General features: G+C 43.9%; 1 protein-coding gene across 1 annotated transcript in view; it reads left to right on the plus strand.

The window, feature by feature from the left end:
- Positions 1 to 20,801, plus strand: part of gli3 (GLI family zinc finger 3) — a 108,665-nt gene that overhangs the window by 47,277 nt on the left and 40,587 nt on the right. The window contains exon 4 of the mRNA XM_044028941.1: positions 12,415 to 12,520. Within this exon, the coding sequence (XP_043884876.1) occupies positions 12,415 to 12,520 (106 nt within the window). The remainder of the gene's footprint in view (positions 1 to 12,414; positions 12,521 to 20,801) is intronic.

The raw sequence follows: 20,801 nt of genomic DNA on the forward strand, positions 1-20,801 counted from the left end.
TGTGGACGACAGGCGCATGTGTTTTTAAATAAAAATGAAGTGGTGTGGATGTCCTTTGAGTGTGTCTCTAGACTCTTATGGCTGCCTATCAGCCCTGCAGTTGTTGGGTTAGCTGTGCGAACAAAATCCCCTCACTAAAGCTTTGCTTTCCTTGACTGATCTCGGGATCAAAGCTTGCTAAGAAGTGGGCAGTGAAGATATGGGTCTCCTGGCTGAAGTATTCTTTCACATGTATTACAGTATCCCAAACCTCTGAGCCTGGCCAAAGGTGACCGCTACCTGGATCATGTGTTCTGGGAAAGCTAGTAAGAACACAGGGCCATGGCATGAAACGTGTTCCAGGGTGTTATGGAGCAGTGGGGGTGGTGGGCTTCCAGTCCTAAGGGTTAAACTCTAAACTGCTGTGTCGAGCTGATCTCAGGTCTACTGGTCCGTAGCACGTCAGCCTCTGCCTCGGCGTCAGTCTGTCTGCCTCAATATCAAAATGCAGCTGACCACTGAACTGAATGAGCTAGCTGTCACCAAACTGAACGTGATCTGCACAACAATGACCCTGCACTCGCTACAGTTAATTACAGTGCTTGGTCATTCAGTTCATACGGCCGTTTCCAGATGTCTTGAAAGAGTAAGAGTCGTGAAGAGAGCAAGAAAGAGCTCTTATAAAGAGTGTGTTTGTGTTGGAGGGAAAAGAAATTAGAGCAAACTTTCCGGCCTCAGGTTGGTTTTATACATCATAAGTAACCGGCTGTGGTACAGGTTCAAACATCCTCCCCCCCCCCCAAAGACCGGGGGAAGCTCAGAGGAGAGCCTGGGGTGAGGAGTCATGTGCCTGTTTCATGGGTAAGTGTTTGTCTTTGTGATTGTTACAATATTGGCTTTTTGAGCGTGGTGGCACGGTATAGTCCCCCAGCGGTGTGCCGGCACAGAGAAGCCTGCGGCACACTGCAGGCAATGGAGAGGGATTCCTTCCATCCACCTCCTTTCATCAAGAAAGAACAACATGGGCCTGCGTTCTGCTGTGGCCCCTTGGACCAGCGCACCAGGGATAATCAGATGATCCCCTTTTATACAGCTTATTAGAGGCATCTCACGCTGTACGATAGGCCATATTCTCACATGCATGTGCCCCTTTGTAGAGCTGGATGATTTAAGGGGGTTAAGCAGAGTTTGAAGTGCTTTGAGAATGCACTTTCATACCATCTTTAAGGTCATGTGGTGCTCTCACCATACAGCTCGTGTGTGTGTGCACACTGAAGGTTAGGGAATAATGGCGGTCCCTATTAACAATGACAAGATTAAATGTGAAGGGGCTGAGAGGAATTAAGACGAATTTCCAGAGAACTTAAGATGTTCAAAGAAGAGTACTCAGCATTTCTTGGTATCGCTACAGCAACATCTGCCACTGCGCTTTACTTCTTCTCCAGTAAGACTGGTTAATCAGTGAAGTCACAGATGTAAGCAGGAACAATAGCACTTTACTGTTGTTTTTGAAAGCTTAAAATTAAGATTTTGCCGGGGTTTTTTGTGTCTGTCCAGAAGCAGCAAACACCACCGCCAACAATAAAACCAAGCACAATACTAAAAAAAAAAACCAGGGAAACTAAAGGCTCATTGGGGCACTCATCTTCAGCTAGATGGTTAAACCCACATTATATTAAGCTTTTTCTGTCCTCCTTAAGTTGCCCTGTAGTCTCCAGGACGATAATCACCTCTGTGTGCTGCGGGACAGTTGTTTCATGTCTTTCTGTGTTTGTTTCCAAGTCTCATCACCTCTTTTTATATTTGCTTTCCTCTCTCAAATAGAGTAGAAAAGATAAGCGCTCGTATCCTTTCAGCCAACAACCCATATCTTGCTCTTGTCTCCGGAGGGTGGCAAGTGAGTATTGTTCTACACGTATAAGAGGAGGCTGATGAACACAGTACAATTAAAATGTTTGTAGTAGCCCGAGATATCACAGGAGAAACAAGAAGGCGGTCAGGGCTGAGTGTGAGGGTATAAGTAAGACAGAGGGTTAAGAAAAAGAAAGAAGAGCCACAGAGAGTGGAGAGGAAAAGAAGGGGGGGTGTAACAAAGCAGAAAATGAAGAGAGACATAAAAGAATGGGAGCTGAAGGAGGTCAGGCCCATCACAGGCTTTAGTGTTGCCTTCAAAGATGCCTGGGACAGGTGGCAGCTCCAGACAATCTCGCACCACAGAGCAGCATCCTCTCAGGAGGAGATAAGGGATTCCTCCATCCAGGCGCCCTCCTCTCCCCCTCCTCCTCCCATTTCTCCTTCACTCACACTCTCCACGTCCCCTATGCCCACTCCCCCACCTCCCCCTCCTCTTCCTCTTTTTCCTGTCTTCACTGGTTCACCCACTCTCGCACTTTGATGTGGCTCAGTGTGAGCGGGCAGCTGTAGGCCACGGGGCTGCAGCAGCGCCGCTGGGCCACTGGGCTGCTGGAGCGCTGGGAGCCGAATCAAGCGCGGCTCAATCAGTGGGGCTCTCCGGTGCCTGGCACTTTCAGGTCTCATTAAAGCGCTCCGGCAGGGTTAATCCTCTTTAAGGTTTACATGGGCCCCAGTTTGTCTCTCTGCCCAGGCTGAGGGGAACCCCTGGGCGCCACCTGTGTGACAAAGACTCAAATCACTGTGACACAAGTTCCCTCCGTCTGTTGCCTCTCTCCTATACTCCCGTCTTTCTCCACGGCCCTCGCTCGCCTTCCCCTGTGTATTCTGCCCTTTCTCTTCCCTTGATAGTACCTAGCCCTGGTTGTAAGTCTTTTAGGATTATTTGGGCGGAAACTGTTGACAGGGGGTGCAGTAAATGGATTACAACTTTGTCCTTGTTTTTGGGATGCTGCAAGGAGGGAAATGAGGATGCATTTTGAATAATTATAGAGGCAAAGAGAAAGGATAAATTGAAAGAATTAGCAGGATGATGCTAGAGAGAGGGTGAAAGAGAGAGCAAGGTGACAGCAATGAAAAGAGGAGCAGAGAGTGGAAAAGGAGGAAAATCACAGAATTCCAGATGTTGCTGGGCCCATAAGACCTAATTGGTAGAGAGGCATCAACCCCTGTCTGGCCTTGCAGAGCACAGCAGTCATTTGTCTGATTGCTGACACTGGGCTTTGTCTTTGCTCTGTGACACACTGTTTCCTCCATTAACCCAAATAATGGCCATGTACCTCCAGAGGCCTGTCTGGACTTTGTTTAATGTCTGTACAGGTTTGTGGGGAACTCGGGAAAAAAAAGGATTTTACACACAGGTGCATGCCATTTAATTCTTAAATCAATGAAATGACTGCATCGGTTCTGAATGTTTAAGCTTTTCGGGTTTTAAATCCTAGGATACATTATGTTTCTAGATGGATTTCCCACCTTCAACGCAGCCACTGGTTGCCACTAATTTAAACTCCATATGAAAATCAGACGCAAAACTAGAGCTGAACCTTTTTTTTCTTTTTTTATACAACTCTTGAAGCTCCAGAGTTGGCTTATTAAATGGCAACAAGCTACTGCTTTTGCAAAAGGCAAAATACTTTGCAATTTACTCCCTGAATTACTTTCGGGTATGTTTTGAATGCATCACAAAGGAGAACTTTTACACGGGGCCCTCTATTAACCACATTACCATGCGCTAATGCATAACTTTGACAAAGCTGAAACAAAAAAAAAAACCTCACTGTGATGGATTACCGCTCATAATCAAGATGGCAAGTTGACATTCAAAGAACTGAACTGAGAACAATGGCTTCACAAGAAATGTTTGTTTTTTGCAAAATTGCATTAAAATGCCACATTTGGTCAGTGGCCTCTCGTCTCCCATCGTGTGTCATAATAGAGAAGCTGCCCAGGTTTCCCCCAAACAGTGTCGCACCTTTGTGTTATTAATAACACAGGTGAATTACCCTCCCAGTCACAATCGCACAGCCACATGCAGTGTCATAGAGGCCCAATGAGAAGCTGTGATACACATGTGCCAGTCCATCACAGAGGAATTGGGTGAATCATGAATTCTATCACTGACATGACCTTAGTTCATATATACTGTATGTATAGTGTATTATTCATTTGATGACTCCAATTTCTAAATAAAGATCTCAACACAAAAGAAGAAAAAGAAAAAAGAGACCCTAGAGTGGTTGTGTTTGAGTAGAGGTGGAGTCAAAGCTAAATAAAAAGTCCTGTTGAGTCAACCAGAGGTTTAAATCTACTCCCCTCTCTCTCTGAGAGGTATCGCTGTTTGCAGAGTGGGAGACAGACAGATGAGAGATAAAGACATGGAAGTGCAGTGCGATGTTCCAGTTACTAAACTGCGGCGTAAATCTCTCCCCAGCTGGGTGGGGAGAGGAGGCCAGTGGGTGGGGTAGGGCAGAGAGGGTGCAGAAGTGAATGGAATTGGACCAGCGCTGAGTGCTTTGTTCTGCTCCCCAGCTTATCCCGATCTGGAGAACTCCACCAAATGTGGGCGATAGATCAGTGCTCCACAGAGGCTTTGTGAAATACTGATCCACACCAGGATACAGGGAGGTGGAGAAGGGAAGCAAATTGAGAAATGGTGGGGAGGGTACAGGGTGCTGCGGGAATGTCACTCTCTAGTAATGCGATGGTCCTTGCTGCGAGTGTTGAAGAAACACCGGTCGCAAAGTAGTGATGTTTTTCTGTCGTCCAGTCAGCTGACTGTCGTGGGCTCCACCCTTACCATGTCACAAGAGAAGGGTGCCAAAGAATGGAACAGTTGGTGCTGGTTATTTTGGTACTTTTACCAACGCTACACCAACCTCAAGTGGAAAATCACGTGTGGAAGTACAGAATGTTGTCTTCTACACCGTAGAAAGCAGCGCAAAGAAAGTTCAACCTCAGGTAGCTCATAGTAAGAGTAATAAATAACGTTGTGACATTTGTGCGCGTGCGGGCAGGGGAAATATCTAAATATCTTCAAACCAACCTGTCCTCCAACTGAAACGTACATCAAACCCCTGAATGCGACATAAAGGTATGTTTTTACTAGTATTTTCCAACTCAAATATGTGCAGATGTTACTGAGGGTAGGGTTAGGTCAAAAAAGACAGGGTTAGGTAGTAAAAATTAAAAAAATATTTAAAAGGTGGTATAGTTAGGAATCGTACCATTGTCGACCACGCTCCGGCGTAGTGCTAGTCTAAGGCGGAAGTGGTTGCTGTTATGTATACAACCACTAGGGGCGCTGGTTTTGAAAACGTAAACATAGGTCGTAATTCCTGCATACGACCTATATATACGTTTCTTTGGAGGACAGTCTGCTTCAAACGAATAGCATGTCATATAACAAAAGGATGAGCACACAGAAGCCTTGAACAATGATCTCATACTTAACTTAGATGGTTTGAAGAGATAACGTTGCTTCAACGTTAAATCCCAGTGCAAATATGCAAAGACCTGTAGCACCACAAAGAGAAAGGATGGGCCTTGACCAACTTGTTCAGTCTAGACAAACAAATTAGCTCTGACAGTGAGTAGTGCTGGTATGTATACTTGAACCTCTTATCGTGCAAAGACGGCCTTTCTCTTTCTACCACTCACTTTCTCTCATCTCTCCTCGTTTTTCTTTAGAACCGTCACTTTTAACCACATAAAAAAAACCCTCAGAGTTTTTGCATTTGAAAGCATTTGCCATACATGTATGGGGAACATGCAGAGAGCTTGCACTTAACATTCTCGTGCTATTTAACATCTCTGCTTGCTTTCTTCTTCTTGTTTTTAAATGAATAAAGATCTGTTTTTATCTGTCTCTGTTCTTGTGCCCAAACATTGCATACAGTAGCGGAGTCTTTGCACAGCAAGAGCGTGCAAAGACTAATTTATACAGTGGTAATTAGGCCATTAGACCTGAAACAATCTGGGACCTGTAATTAGGCAAAGCGCTCCAAAAGTCAACAACAACTCCCATTGAGCTTAGCTAAACAGTCGCCGAAAGTGTTATTTACATGTCCAAACAGCTTGAGGTCTCGGTGTAAGCAGACATGATGAGAAGCTGGGTGTTAAGGGATTCATCACAGGGGGAGTTAGCCATCACAAGCGAGCCAGCCTCTGAAATACTTCCACTGAGAGTCTGTATGAGGCTCCATCCCCTGCTAACCACATAATGATGAGAGGCCTGGTGTCATATGTCATGAGGAAAGCAAGATCAAAAGTGTTAAGGCTACATCCACATTACTCCGTTTTCATTCAAAAACGCATAGATTCCGTTCCCGATGCTTCTGCTCGCTGCACTACCCAGGTGTTTTACAGAGGTTTGAACAAAGCACACTCTGTGTTTTTTGAGGCTCTCGGAGGCTTTTAGTCCGGACAGACAGAAATGGAGACGCCCATATTCACTCCTTTTGAACTTAATTACGGGTAGTACTTTCTTCAGTGGATGCATGCCTAATGTTGACCTTGTGATAGGCTGATGACCTGTCCTGATTGTACCCGCCTTCCTGTCCAATGTTAGCCGGGATTGGCCCCAGGTGAAGCCATGACTTTAAAAGTATAAGGCTGCACTCGGTATGCCAAAAAATGACATCCTTAATGCCAGCGCACTGGGTGCAGACCCTACAGAACTTGTCGCGGTGCTAATTTGGGCAGCAAAGGATGGATCGAGGGAAATGCAGATTTGTCTTCATAAGCAGCCCTGTAGACCTATCACACATTTTTTTTAATGCTTCAATGCAATTTATTGTTTATGTGAGTTGTAAACAAAAACAGATCAGGGGAGATTATAATGTTTGCCAATCACTGAAATAGTGGCACACTGAATCCCCTTTTTCTCCTGATAAATCCAGTTTCCTTGTATGCTGACATGCGGTTCAAAGTATATTGACCTGTGTTGCACGCAGACCAATGTGGCTGTGCATAAGGTGCAGGGTTTGGGCTGCGTTGCCTCACATACGTAAACAGTAGAGAATGAATGAATGAATGGAAAGTTGGGAGCCACTGCTCTAAGTATCTCAAGGTGGCATCTTCAGGAATGAACAAAGCCCCAGTACACACAGGTTACATTGTTCTTTTGCACAACATCCGCTTCTACTCATTCACAGAGAGTAGCGACACAAGTTGCACACATATATATACTTGCAAATAAGCAAACAGACAAACTCTTGAGTGCCTTTCATGCAGTTTGCAAAGACTTGTAGAGAACTGGTGTAACTGTGGGCCTCGCTGCAGACGACGAGCGTGCCTCAGCAGTGAGATCATGAGCAGGGGAAAGAGGTGGCATAATGAAATCTGGCAGTCACAGCCTCGGCACAGGCTTCATATGTTCCACATTAGCAATTCACAAACCTCTGGAGCAGGCCCCAGCAGCCTTTTTCTCACTCCGCCTTAGTCGCTTATGACAATCTGTCACTGGCTCTTTGTGCTCTCGCAGCGGCGCATTGATGAGAAGTGCCGTGTTTATGGAGCCGCGTTTCGTCCTCGACTCGCGGGTGACACTCGGTTAAAGCGGAGTCAGTGAACCTTCACCAGAACAGAGTTGGAGCCAAGGTTTAGCCGTCAAGACAATAAACTCACAGTGCTGAGTTGACGACAAGATGACAAGACGAAGACGCAGAATTGTTTGTGTTATCAAAACCCAAATCAGCATTGTGAGTGACAGCTCAAATTCTTCCAAAATATCACAATGCATACAAAGCCGAGTGAAGATCCTCTCACACTTCCACTATGAAAGGAGATTAACCAATATTGCAAATGATATGCTTTAGGCTTTATGCTTTCCTTGTCCTCCGCCTTCTTTTGAAATTAGTGAAGTGTCCAATAAAGGACAAGGCAATTACCGTCCTCTTCTCAATGAAGGAGAAGCTGGCTTTTGCTCCTGAGTGTGGTGTTTGTATAGAATTAAATTTAATGAGGCTGGTCAAAGTTTGTCTCTGATTGCCCTTTCATTAAGACCCATTTGTAATCATGTCTTAATGACTTCCATCCCTTCCCCCGGAAAGAAGCAAACTGGGAAAAAACTCAAACTTGAAATTAATAATGCTGCACTGAAAAGATCCACTGAGGTCATTAAAGTGTTTTGAGTTCTGAAGACATGTATTTCAAATGATGTATGACTGAAATGTTCCCCGTGTTCCCGATTTTCATCATTCGATTGGCTCTGAACGTACAGAGCACGGACAAACTGATGTCATTACACTATGTGGAGCTGCTGTGGTGTGTAGCTGCAGTGTCGAGGTAAAAAACTGTGACCTGTGTGTCGGATTCCTGTGGGCCTTGTGTTCTATCTTAGAAGACAAGAATACCCCTAAATATCCAGAAGAGCAGGGGCAATTTAGTCTCCGAGTAAAAAGTGAGGAGTCCCGACAGGAAACACTGGAGACGGATTGCAGGTTGGAATCTCTCCCCCTCTCTCCTTCACCCTCTGGTCTTTGCGACTGTATACATTCCCTTTAGTGACACAGGGCTGTTTGCCTTGCTAATGGAGAGCTGCGCTGGCGTAAAAAAGAGGTGGCAGGCTCTATTTAGATAGGGCCATGGTAAAGTAAACTTCTGTGTTAGATTTAAATAAACCTCAGCGGAACTGTTTGCCATGCGGCAAAGTCATGGGCCACAGCAGTAGGAGGGAAAGAGTGATGAAGGAGGAGGGAGGAGGGGTCCAGTCTAGGCGCGGGGCTGTGCTGAGTGAGGAGCTCCAGAGACATAAACATAGCAGGGATCTGGGTAATTCAATGAGGAGTGGCGGATGTGGGAATGAAGGGGTGGAGTCTTTAAAAATGACTTCACAGTTTGTAATCTCCACAGTCGTCCCATGTTGCCCAACAGGACAGAGGTCAGCGTACTGTTCCTGCAGTGGGAGCAGGGATCAGCAACAACAACATGAAGCCTTCACTCCCATCAAGCTAGAACACAGTGCATAAACCTGAAGGTTTGTTTCCGACTCTGACAGCCAAGGGCCCACAGCCTGGGAGTGGAGCTGTGGAGAGTAAACAAAGCAGACTCTGCCTTTATCTTACACCAGCCAATTTCTCCACCTCAGCATCTCTCCTCATCCCTCCTTCCCTCTGCAGCTCTGGAATCAGCTGAGGTGAGCCAAGCCAAAACTGAGTCATCAGGAGGAAACTATTAAACAGACAGAGATGGAGTGGTCAGATACTTGCCAGAGCTGCATGGAGGAGGCTTTTACTACTTATCTCTGCTTTTGTGAAAGCAGTTTGGATGAAAACCCTCAAATGGTTTCTACAAGTTGGTTTTGAAATGTTTGCTTTTTGCCAATTGAGAGCAGTATACATACCATAGTATGTATGTATGTGATATGTAAAAGAGTTTGAATCTGGAATTGTTTGTGTTTTTGTTTGACTTGATTCCTCACTTTAAATGTCTTCTCTTTTATTAGTTCATATTCCAGTTTTTAAAACACGTATGTAGCGCTTGCAATACTGTAATCGGGGTTCCCACAGGTCCTGGAAAACCTTGAAAGTAGGTGAATTTGGGAAAAAATGTACAAGGCCCTTGAAGGTTTTGGAAAATGACATGGGTCACTGAAAATGCTTGAATGTTCTTCAAGAAAGAAGTTGATATTTAGGTAAACGACTCCCTTGTTTGTTACAAAGCCACCTGCTGTTTCATGCGCCCTGCATTGCTTGTGATGTACGTGGAACTACTAGGACTTTAGGCACGACTCAAAAAACAAGTATGAGTTTTAACAAAAGGTTTATCAGGCAAAAATATCCACAAAAGGCACTCACAAGGAGGATCAAACTAAATCTCAAAGTCAATAAACCAAAACATGACAATCTGACTAGAACTTCTTGACAACATTAACACATGGACTGACCAAGACAAACTGGCAACAAGACAAGTGGAGACAACGACTATTTATACATGAGGTAAGTGAAAACAGGTGAAACCAATCAGGGGCGGGGCAGACAATCTCAAAGGCGGGAAATCACACAAAGGGAGGAAGTCAAGGGTCTGAGACAAGAGGGAAAGATGAATACAAAATAAAACAGGAAGTGCACAATAAGACTAGACATGACTAAACTTAACATGACTAAACTTAACAAACTTGACGAGACATAACAGGACTAGAGCTGCAACTAACAATTATTTTCATAATCGATTATTCTGTCGATTCTTTTCCCGATTAATCGATGGTGTTCTGAATATCAGAAAACCTTGAAAAATGTTGATCAGTGTTCGTCAACAAACCAAAATGATTGACTTTTAATGATTTCTTTGTTATCCAGAGCAAAGAAATTAAGAAAATATTCACATTTAAGAAGCTTAAACATTCGGAAATCTTGTTTAATCATGAATAAAGCTTCAAACCGATTAATCGATTATCAAAATAGTTGTCAATTGATTTAGTAATCGATTAATCATTTCAGCTCTAAACAGGACCAGGAACAGGACCCAAAGACAATCACTTGTCCAGATGCAGACCTATGGTGAAGCGGCTCTGACAAGTTGCCTTCCCATCTTAGGCTGTCTCAGAACATTCGGTCCTTGAGTTTCAGGGAATTGGTCTAGTTGGTGTTTCTGTCGCTAACGGACCTGTTCAAGCATTCACAAAATGTCCAGTTCTACACAACAACATTGTTTTGGGGGCAGAGTTCTGTGCGGGATGTTGCGTTTGCTGCATTTCGTCAAAGCGTCACCTGCCGTTGTGTAAATCTACCATATTCATAAACCCTAGGGATTGCATCTGGTGCAACTGACCCTTGGCTGACTACGTAGCAAGAGTTGCTAATGTTGCTAAAGTGATGTTGTTGTAATGTCACTTCAGGTACACTTTGTCCAAAAAGAAAACAGAGCAAATGGGAGAACAGCCGTGTGTGAGAACTCTGACTGGGCTGTACGGTGAGCTCAACGCATTTATGTCATTTGATTGGCTAGCACCTGTTTGCCTAACATGTTGTGATTGGCCAACGCTCGTTCGTGGAAATTTGAATTTTTACAACTAAGGCACTCATCATGAGAAGAGGGAAGCAACGGACCCACAATGCAGTTTGGCAACACTTGACACACCTCCCATCAACGTGAATGAGTCACACAACTGAAACGAAAACATTTAGTGTTTTCTGCCAGAGGTGGAGTTCATGCGACTCTTCTGCTATTCATCAAATACTACCAGCAGTTTATGCCTTAAAGGGCAATCCACCGGTTAGCATGTCAGAGTCAATTTACTGTTGTTTCGCCTGAAGCCGTGGAGAGAGGCTCCTAATGTCTCTGAAGACACAAGGTTTAGAAATCAGAGATGCACTCAGATGATTAGAGATGATTCCTTTTAATTGAAGCTGTGTTTGCCTAAACTGGCAACGTCCAACCCACTGAAAGAATGAGCGACCAGGTAAACCGGCCTGAGTGACACCGGGGAATCACCACCTGCTGAGTTGCCCAGTGATGCAGCTGCATTTTGCCAGGGGCCAGTACACGTAAAAAAAACAAAACTGTTGAGCACCTCACCGTTTGGCCATCTGCCCTCTTGGCATAAGCTTCCAAATGTTTACAAGCACAAACACATAGCTAGCAGCCTCTGAGACTTGTTGCGTGAAGGTATGCAGATGCTGACACATGCTTTGCCCCCGGGGTGGTGATACACCACTTGGCAACGTTCTCAGCAACAGGCAATAAAGTGACATGTGTTCTGGCAGTGAGATTTATTCAGAGTGAATGGGAATGAAGAAATGATTCATTTGTTTCTCAGTTCACTCAACCCTGCATGCAATAGTCATTTATTGTTTCTGACTCCCTGTGGTTATTTTAACACATTTCAGTTTGACACCTCGGCCTTCAGGTCGGCAGTGTTGCAGAAAATGAAACCCACTCATGGTTTTGCTGTTGAAACTTGTCCAACAGACAAAATTCCAGCATGAGTTTTTAAGATCTTGGTGCGGAGAGGAGGAGGAGGAGTTAAAGTTAGAAGATGAGTGCCTACAAATGTGGATGCAGCACAGCAGTTTCCACTTCAGGGGTAAAAATAGAGAAAAGCCTGGAAGCTGATATTATGCAAATGTTTTAATGTTTTATCTGGAGGGGGGAAAAAAGCGTCTTCATTCTCCCTGGCAGTTGTGACAAAACACTGAAGCGGAAAAGGATGTTTTTGTTCTGATTTTGTGCGTCTCAGTGGTTCTACTTAAACATTATCCTTTGTACAAAACCATATTATGTTTGGTATGGTGAGAACTGTGCCATCTGTGGTAATCACTGTTTATTTTGAGTTCTGTCGGCCTTGAGACATTCACAGAGACTTCCTCAGCGAACATTTTGGTGCCGTGCAGCTTTTAGTCCATTTAATGAGGTCTCATTTGGGCGGGTCTGGAGAAAGATAGCCATCAACCACAGCCTTTCATTATAGCTGCTTTTTAGATTAGATGAGGACACAATGCATTTGCATGAAAGTATGTTTCAGAACAAACGTGTTTCATGTGTCTTCACTCTTTTTTTTTTCCCCCTACCTGTTTTTCTGTACAGCAGCGCCACAGTTCTTCCCTGCCTTCCATCCTCCTGTTCCAATAGACGACAGACATGCCCAGGGTCGCTACATCTACGAGCCCTCTCCTGTGCCCCCGCTGCACATGTAAGTCCATCAAAGTCACCTCACACACTCAAACACACACCCACAACTGAAATATTGCTGATTATTCCTGAGAGAACGTTAGATTTAGCTGCATCACATACAGCACCATGATAATAAATCAACCCCCGAAACATCCTTATGCTCGTGGGCACGGAGCACCCTCCTCATGGGTGCCGGGCTCCGCTCTTTACCCCCCCCCCTTAAGTATCAAAAGCCACGGGCCCTTTTTACACGTGCAACATGATCTGCGTGTCAGAGACACACAAATGAACATGTGTCAGGCGTGGAAACGAGAGCAGCGCGAGGGGAGCCTGGGAGCGTGTGCGATTCTCATAAGAGCAGTGATCAAGCCCTGTCAAGAGCACGAAGCAGTGCCTCTGCTGACATCCACCCATCTACGACAGACACAGACACCTGCCTGCGCTACACAACTCACCACCCTGCCTCATGCAGTCACATGCATGTGCAGGCTATCAAATATGACGTTAAGTAAGACAACATGGACTGTTAGTAAAGCCAAAGAAGGCTTTTAGTGAAGCCAAGCAAGGATTTTATGGTCTCAATCTGTAGTTTGAGGTCTTCTTCAATAAAACATGTAAATCTTGTTCCCATTTAGAGGAAAATAGACAATGATATCTGGTTACAAAAATTGACTTGGCACCGGTTAGATGGCAAATCTTGCATGTGTCTATAAAAATATCCACTTTTTATACACAGTCAATGGTTAAAAATGTAGTGTCAGGCCTTGTAAAATAGTGGTAAGTATGTTTGTCCGGTACAATACCAATATCAGAACCTTGAAGTCTGATACCGTAATTAAACGCTTTTAAACAACTTGAACCTAATGATGCATTTGTGTTGATGCATTTACTGCCAAGCTATAACCATCCATTTCAAAAAATAAAATAAAAGTTTGTAGGTTCGTACGGCGGCTTGTATTTGAATGTTGTGTCAAGGTTTGCCAAATCAGATCACAAATAGTTTTCTGTTCTAAAAGGAAAACGGCTCTACCTATTGCACAAATTGCATTTTCCTTACATCTTTCTGCTATTACAAAATACTATATTCACTGCTTATAGAATAAGAAATTATAATTTTTCCAGTATTAGACCGATACAGAGCATAGTATCGGCTCATCCCTAATTCTAGATCTCTGTAGTTCCTTTTAATGGACTTCATTCCTTCAGCTCACTCTCGAACATCACTCTTTTCCCCCTTCTTACTTTCAGTCTGTCTCTTTTACCCCCGCCGTCATTTGTATTCTTTGTGGGTAAACAGTGAGTACGAGGAGGAGATGCTTCATTGTCCTTGTGGAGCTTGTTTCTTACCCGTAGACACGAAGGAAGCGATCAGCACGCGACGAGGACAAATTGGACGGGGCAGCTACTTGGGCCGCATTATGTTTGATATTCTTCATCATTATCAACTCCCCCTTCCTTTCCCCAGGAGTCATATCTCTCCCTTGCTGATGTGCCACTAAGCGTAATGAATTTTTTATGTTGCCCACCACCCCCACCCCCTCCCACCTTCGGCCCACCCCACCTCTCAACCCCTCATCTCCTGCTCAGGGGCTGCAGTGGAGGAAAGGAGAAGAGGAAGGAGCGTGAGGGGGGGGTGGGACGCGAGGAAATAAAAAAGGGAGGTGATTGATGCCCCGTGTCACCGCAAACAAAATGGCAAATATAATTTAGCATTTAGCTTATGCAGAGATAATGGGGCGAACGTGTGCCGGCAACATAGGTTTGAACAAACAGCAAAGGCTTGTTATCCGTCAGGAGTGCTTTGGTACGATGAGGAGCACAGGTTAGAGGAGGAGGGAAATGAGGAGGGGGTGGAGGGACAACACAGAGCCTGGGAATTGAATTAAGGGGGAGACGTTACGCTGAGTGTCTTCAGTCATTCTGTCCGGACAGGAGTTATCTGTACGCTTGGTTTGCTGTCACTGGAGACATGGCCATGCTCTGCCATGCTACTTATGGCCTATTTATCCAAGCCATTAAGCATAGAGCTGTTTAATATGACACGTTATGTTGAGGGAAACCGTTTGTCATTATTACAAGACAGCTGTTTAGCACCCCTACTTATTTAAATCAAGCCTGTGAACTCACCGTCATTCATGCTATCTATGCAAAGTGTGTGATTTCCATGCAGCAGTGTTTGGATTTTTCGTGCAGCAGCAATAATGTCTGCTTGATTAAAAAAGCAGCACCAAATTCCTGAGCGATCGCAAACGCTCATCAGTCAACATCTGGGGTGCAACCACCTGATGGCAAATTGGAGTTAATTGCGCTTCCAGATTTGTGCAAAAAGATTTTTTTAGCTGCGGCTAAACTTTATGACCGCAGAGCTGCAGCCGGAATAAGAATTCTGTAGAAGTGATGTATTCCGCTCGGTTACGTTGCTTGTAGCCAGTGCCGGGGAAAGAGAGGCAGTCAACGTGTAGCTGTCGCTTCAGGGAAATGGAGGACAGGAGCTGGCTTATGGAGAAATATTGAATTGTTTTAAGACAAGTTTTCCTCGGTGAACAGAATTAATTGTTATTAGCTGTCCCAAAGATATGCCTAAGTACACAGAGACTATTATTGCAGTACTTCCCCATGCAGCCTCTCATTACGGCCTGTAATTACAGTTGGGTTGGCCCTGCGGCAGTTCCATCAATCCAGCCAGCTTCCCCCGCCACGCACACAAGCCAGTCACCACTGGGCATCCGTGGCCGGAGAGAAAAAAACCACCACGAACTCCCTGCAGCTTGTTTCCTCTCTGCCTCAGTGACACATCCACCATCTATACGTGGCAAATGAGCAGAATCATATCCTATTACTGTGAAGGGCCTAATTGAAACATGTTTATTTATGGGCCCCGTTCTCGAGACGAGGAGCGGGCGTTAGCCGTGCGACTAAGAGGCTGCGGCGTTATGAGGCGGTGGAATTAAATTAAAAGCTCATAAAATGAAATATGCTCTGTATTAGCTGTTTGACACTTAATTTGCCTTCAAATGAGCAGAGGAAATCACAAATTAACTGTCCTTTGTTTTTTTCCCCCCTCTTTACCTCACCTCCCCTATTAGGCAAGGGAGAGTGCAATTACAGACAGAGGCTAATCGTTTAGTTTATGAATTCTTGTGGGGAAGGTACCAATGTGCCATTCAATATTAACGCCTCGGGTCAGGAAAAGGGGGGGTGGCGGCGGTCCCTTCTTGTGGGTGCCTAGCTCTGAGGAACTTGTTTATTCACATCAAAGAACCGCACTTGATAAAAAAATAGAAAAAAGTCTTGGCAGCCTCAGTTTGAGCTTACAACTGGCTGGATAACAACAAGCACCTCCTGAGTTTCTATAGCCTTCCAATTTAAGCAAATCCCTATTGTCCTGTGTTAATCCTGGGCCAGTGAAAGGGATTTGTCCTGGAGCCAGTAGGTGGGTTTTTATCGGCCTGTTAATCTATGCATTTTTCATTTATGCATAAAATCACCTGTAGGAAACCCAGAAATGAATTACAAAAAAAAACTTGAAATATCAATTTATTAATTTATTTTTTTACTCTCAGTGGATGTGAACAGTGGGAACTGTTCCAGCTAATTAAGGAAACCTTTGAAAATTATGTAAGTTGGCATGTATGTTCAAAGTCCAATTTTAGTCGGACTAAGACAATTCAGTTTTCGTAATGTCATCTAAACAAATTAGTGAGACTAACATACCTGGATAATGCAATTTATAGTCTGATTACTCCTGCATGTACTGTATATGCTTAGTTGGACTGGAGTCGGACTGGAGTCGGACTTGGCGTTCCACACATGCAACAAAATGTCCTCCCTGGTCTGACCCGGAAGTAGAAGGAGACAACGTATAAACTGTAGTACTGTTGCCAGAAAAGAACAAACACGATAGCGGAGAAGACCAACTTTTGGACTTTTCAGGCTTAACATGTACAGTAGAAACATACAGAACCATGTCGCTGTTCACTTTTTTTATATGGCATCAAGGTCAACAGGAAACTGATTCAAAACGCTCTAGCTTATAGAGAGATACAGCGCCGCCTATGGAGGCGGAGTCAGACATACACGGCCAATAAATCAATTTTCTCCTCCACATGTATACTCAGACTCGGCAAGATATCCGATTGCCTTTCTTAGTCAGACTACGGCCTTAGTCTGATTAAACTGTGCATAGTGATCGGTGAAGAGCAGGCGCTCCATGGGAGTTCTGGTCTCTTGTCTCAAAACCATTATGTGGGACTTGCTTAATGGGACTTTGGGAGGGGTGTGGTGCGGGAGGGGGCCAGAAGATGGGCCAGCTTCTTTCATTGCAGCTTTTTTTATTGCCTGACCACAGCACAAAGCAACACAAAACAGCCCTCTCATGCGTCCCAGCGCCGGCTGTCGGTCACCGGGAAACCGCTCAGGACAAACAGAGGTATTCGTCACAAGTCAATTATCAGCATCGTAGTTTACTCTGGAGTCCCCGGCCCTTGTGCTGTGAATGGAGCCACAAAAACAACAAAACATTCTTATGGGATAATTGACTCACAGCCTTTTGCCCAGTTACCATATGTGGATTTAGAGAAGAATCAGTCAATGAAAGAGTTTATAAAGTTGTATAAAGTAAAGCTTGAGCTTTTAAGGTTTGACTTTAGCTTTAATGATTTAAGTGAGTTTCCAATGGATATATAGACAAATGCAACAATCTAGAGCTTTAAAATATGGACTTTTTAAAGAAAACTTCCCCCTTGTTTCTCCCGAACAAAGTCATGGACTGTACTTTTATGTCACTGTAGAGGTAGAGTGCTGTTTGGGGGCATTGAGGGTGTGTTTCCGTCCTCCCAGCCTGTGCAGTTATTTCATTCAGGAGTGTGTTTGTTCAGCTGCGGGCCTGTGGCCTGACTGGAAGGTACTTGGAGGTACCAGGGAGGGGGAGAGTTCCAGCACAGCTCTGTCATCGCAGCACATCCTCAGCTCGGAGACGATGAACCGACTTGAGGGGCTGTCTGCATGAGCCACGTGAGACGTGTTAACTAAAGATCCATGAAAACCAAACAAATTACCTTGTTACCTTCTGATTTCCTGTGTAGTTACTGTAGGGATCTATTTTTGTGTGCTCTTCCCCCCTCTGAACACAAAATTCTTCCCCTCCCTTTTTTTTTTTCTGGTTTGGGAAAACGATGTGTTTACTGGTGTATAATTATTTACATAATCTGTTGTCAGAGCGCCCAGTCTGGGCATAAAGAAGATCATGTTGCTTAGCATAAAGACCACAGTTTTATCTCAACACCTCCCTACGGATGAGTCAAGGCCGAGCATACACACACACACACACACACACACACACACAAGTCTGCAGCGTAGCTTTTACAGTTAATATTATAAAGTGTGTGTTAGCCATTTATGATGTGATCGTGTCAATGCCTCATTTAAAAGTTGATATTCCAGTTTCAAGTCCCAGGTTTGACTCCAGGGCTGTAAATCAAGTTTTCCCTAATCAGTTTGATTGATTATTAAAGTAAACTGGGCTGGTTTAGAAAACTTGTGCCACCTTCTTCAATTAACCCAGTTAATAATCGACAGAATAATCAATTAAATGATTCTGGAATGATAAATAAACAGTGACAAATAACAGGGGTCATTGCTCTGCATATGACACAGCAGCAGGATTTTTTTTTTATTGTTATTTACGAGCACCGCATTCTTCTTTCGGGTTCTCAGAGATAATAGACCGTTGATATTTCTTTCGCATTTGAATATCGTCTAGACCAAAAAAAACACAGAATGTGAAGCGGAGCCATAAATTACATTAGGAATTGATGATCATTTCGTAATCGCATCTGATAATCTCCGTCCAGATATGGCTGCTGTCAGTGAAAAGCAGGCGAGAGAGACCAAGGCCACTTTTTCATCCTCCGCTCAAACTGTCCAAAACCCATTCTGTGTGACTTCGTAGGTCACCCGTCTTTGGTGCAGTCACTGGTTTCCCTCCCGCCGTCTCCCCCGCCCCCCCCCCCAATACTTCCTCTATGGAGTAAGTCAGGGGGACAGGCGGTCACGCAGTAGCTGGCTTCATGATTAATGGTGTTTATTCTTGACAGAAGGCTCCTTTATTTATCTGCATTGCAGTTTCACTGATACTATCAGTCACCTGAATGAAAAATATTCAGTCATACCAATTTTGCAGTATAATTGAGTAGAGTCACTTCCTTTCAGTTTTTTTTTTTCCCTTCCTCTCCCCCCTCGCTCTCCTCTCCCACTCTATCTGGCAGCCTTATCATCACCACAGTAATTTTCGCGCTGCGTTGTTTGATATGGAGAGGCTGGCTTTAGCCGTATTTGACATAAAGCCTCTTCAATTTTCACTGGAGAGGAGGAAAAAAAGGGAGGAAGAGACAGAAAGTTGTGCACCACTCTGTGAAAATGTGCGAGGAGGAGAAAATATCCCCCCCATCACCCACCCCCCCCGCCTCTTTTTTTCTTCTCAGGCAATTTCAGGATTTAGAGAGAAAGGAGATAAATGCCTAAGCAGAAATGTGGGCAGATTGAAGTTCCAGTGTATCTACTTTTTTGTAATACACCACTTTCTGAAGCCTAAATGGGCAGTGAAGTCATTTTTTTTGTATTCAGCCTGAGTGCAGGGCAGTGATATTTTGAAGGCACCTGTGTGTTTCGAGAGTGATGGATCCAGCAGGTACAGGGGAAGAGGTGGAAGAAAAACAACTTTGGCACAGCAGATATTTGACAAGGCCTGTAAAGATTTTAGGGTTGAGTCATTACCCGTGGAGATCTCTAAAGACATGTTCCAAAACACTTCTTACCAGGCTAGGATTTCCTACGCCGCGGCTGCACCAGCTACTGTATCTACTCTGTATTTGTATTTCCCCCCAGTTATTAAATATCACATGCATTTTTTATGTTTTCTCTTGCTGCGCGTTAAATGGTTTATGGCTCATTTAGCGTACCAAACAGTAATCTCGACTAAAGACTCGACAAACAAGTCCTTACATAACACTTTATTTATGTAAATCAAGTCCTTTCTGCTTATTCTGTATGTTCGGCAAACACTTCCTATCCATTATTATTTCTTCTGTGGTTGGATTTCATTTTAGGGCACATTAATAATGGCCTTTTTTTCTTTTTTCTTTTTTTTTTTAAAAAAGGGGTACATTTTCGATATAAAGGGGAATCCATTAATCGGTGAATTTGCACATGTAACACATTAGTGGATTTAGTTTTCTCTACACAAAGTCATTTGCCCCCTCTTCATGTTTGAGATCTCAATTTGTCGCTCACCCATGGAGCACAATGGAGAAACCAGGTCTGAGGGGAAGAGATAACAGGCAGGTGCCAACAGCTCTTCGCTCTGATTATGTGTGTGTGTCTGTGTGTGTGTGTGGGAGTGTGAGTGTGTGCGCGGTGCCTGTACATAAAGGCTTAAACACACACACACATTTGAAACATTTTCTCATCAGTCAATTGATTTATTCCTCTGTCAGTTTTTCTATTTTCCGATTTAAATTCGTCATCTTTTAATCTCTCTTCAATATGAAATAAAAATAAGAGAAAATACACGTTGCTGCATTTTTTCCCCCCCTCAATTTTAGACTCTCAGTAGTAATTGTTTGCAAAATAGTGATTTTATTCACACATTAGAATGAATGAAATGTGCAGAATAAATAACACAACCATGTCCTTATTATTTAACAGTTAAATTGTCAGTTCAGTGAACAAAATAAATTAAGCTCAAATTATATAAATGTTAACACACTGAAGATATCAAAAAAAAACATATTACACTTAATTTATCCTTTTATTTTGTTCATTTTTTAATAGTTTTTACTCTTTTCACATTTATTTTTTCGAGTATGAATCGAGTGGCTCTGTTACTTTGATCTCACCCTATTTACAGAGATTTTTTAATATCTTTATTTCACGTATTATCATGTTTGTCATGTGCAAATAATCTGTCTTGACTCGATTTAAATTTTTTTGGGGTAGTTTAGCTTCAAAAAGCATAAAGTCTGAGTGATGTATTGCGTTTATAAAAGAGCATTTAAGTAAAAGCTCATTGGGTTTTTGTGGTAACATATTTGCGGGGCGTGGAGATGAGTGTCAGTTTTATGAGCTGTGTCGCTTCATAATTGGCTTTTGCGAGTAAAAGACCCTCCTCTCATTGGCGGGGAGCTGTTAGAGAGCGGCAGTGACTGTCAAGATATCAGCCGGCGCTGGCAGCTCGCCGCCTCGCATCATCTCCACCACCTCAGGCAGCCGCGCTGCTCAAGTCTGCTTCTCAGCGGCCGCGG

This window comes from Solea senegalensis, linkage group LG1 (genome assembly GCF_019176455.1).
Source record: "Solea senegalensis isolate Sse05_10M linkage group LG1, IFAPA_SoseM_1, whole genome shotgun sequence".
NCBI classification, from domain to species: domain Eukaryota; kingdom Metazoa; phylum Chordata; class Actinopteri; order Pleuronectiformes; family Soleidae; genus Solea; species Solea senegalensis.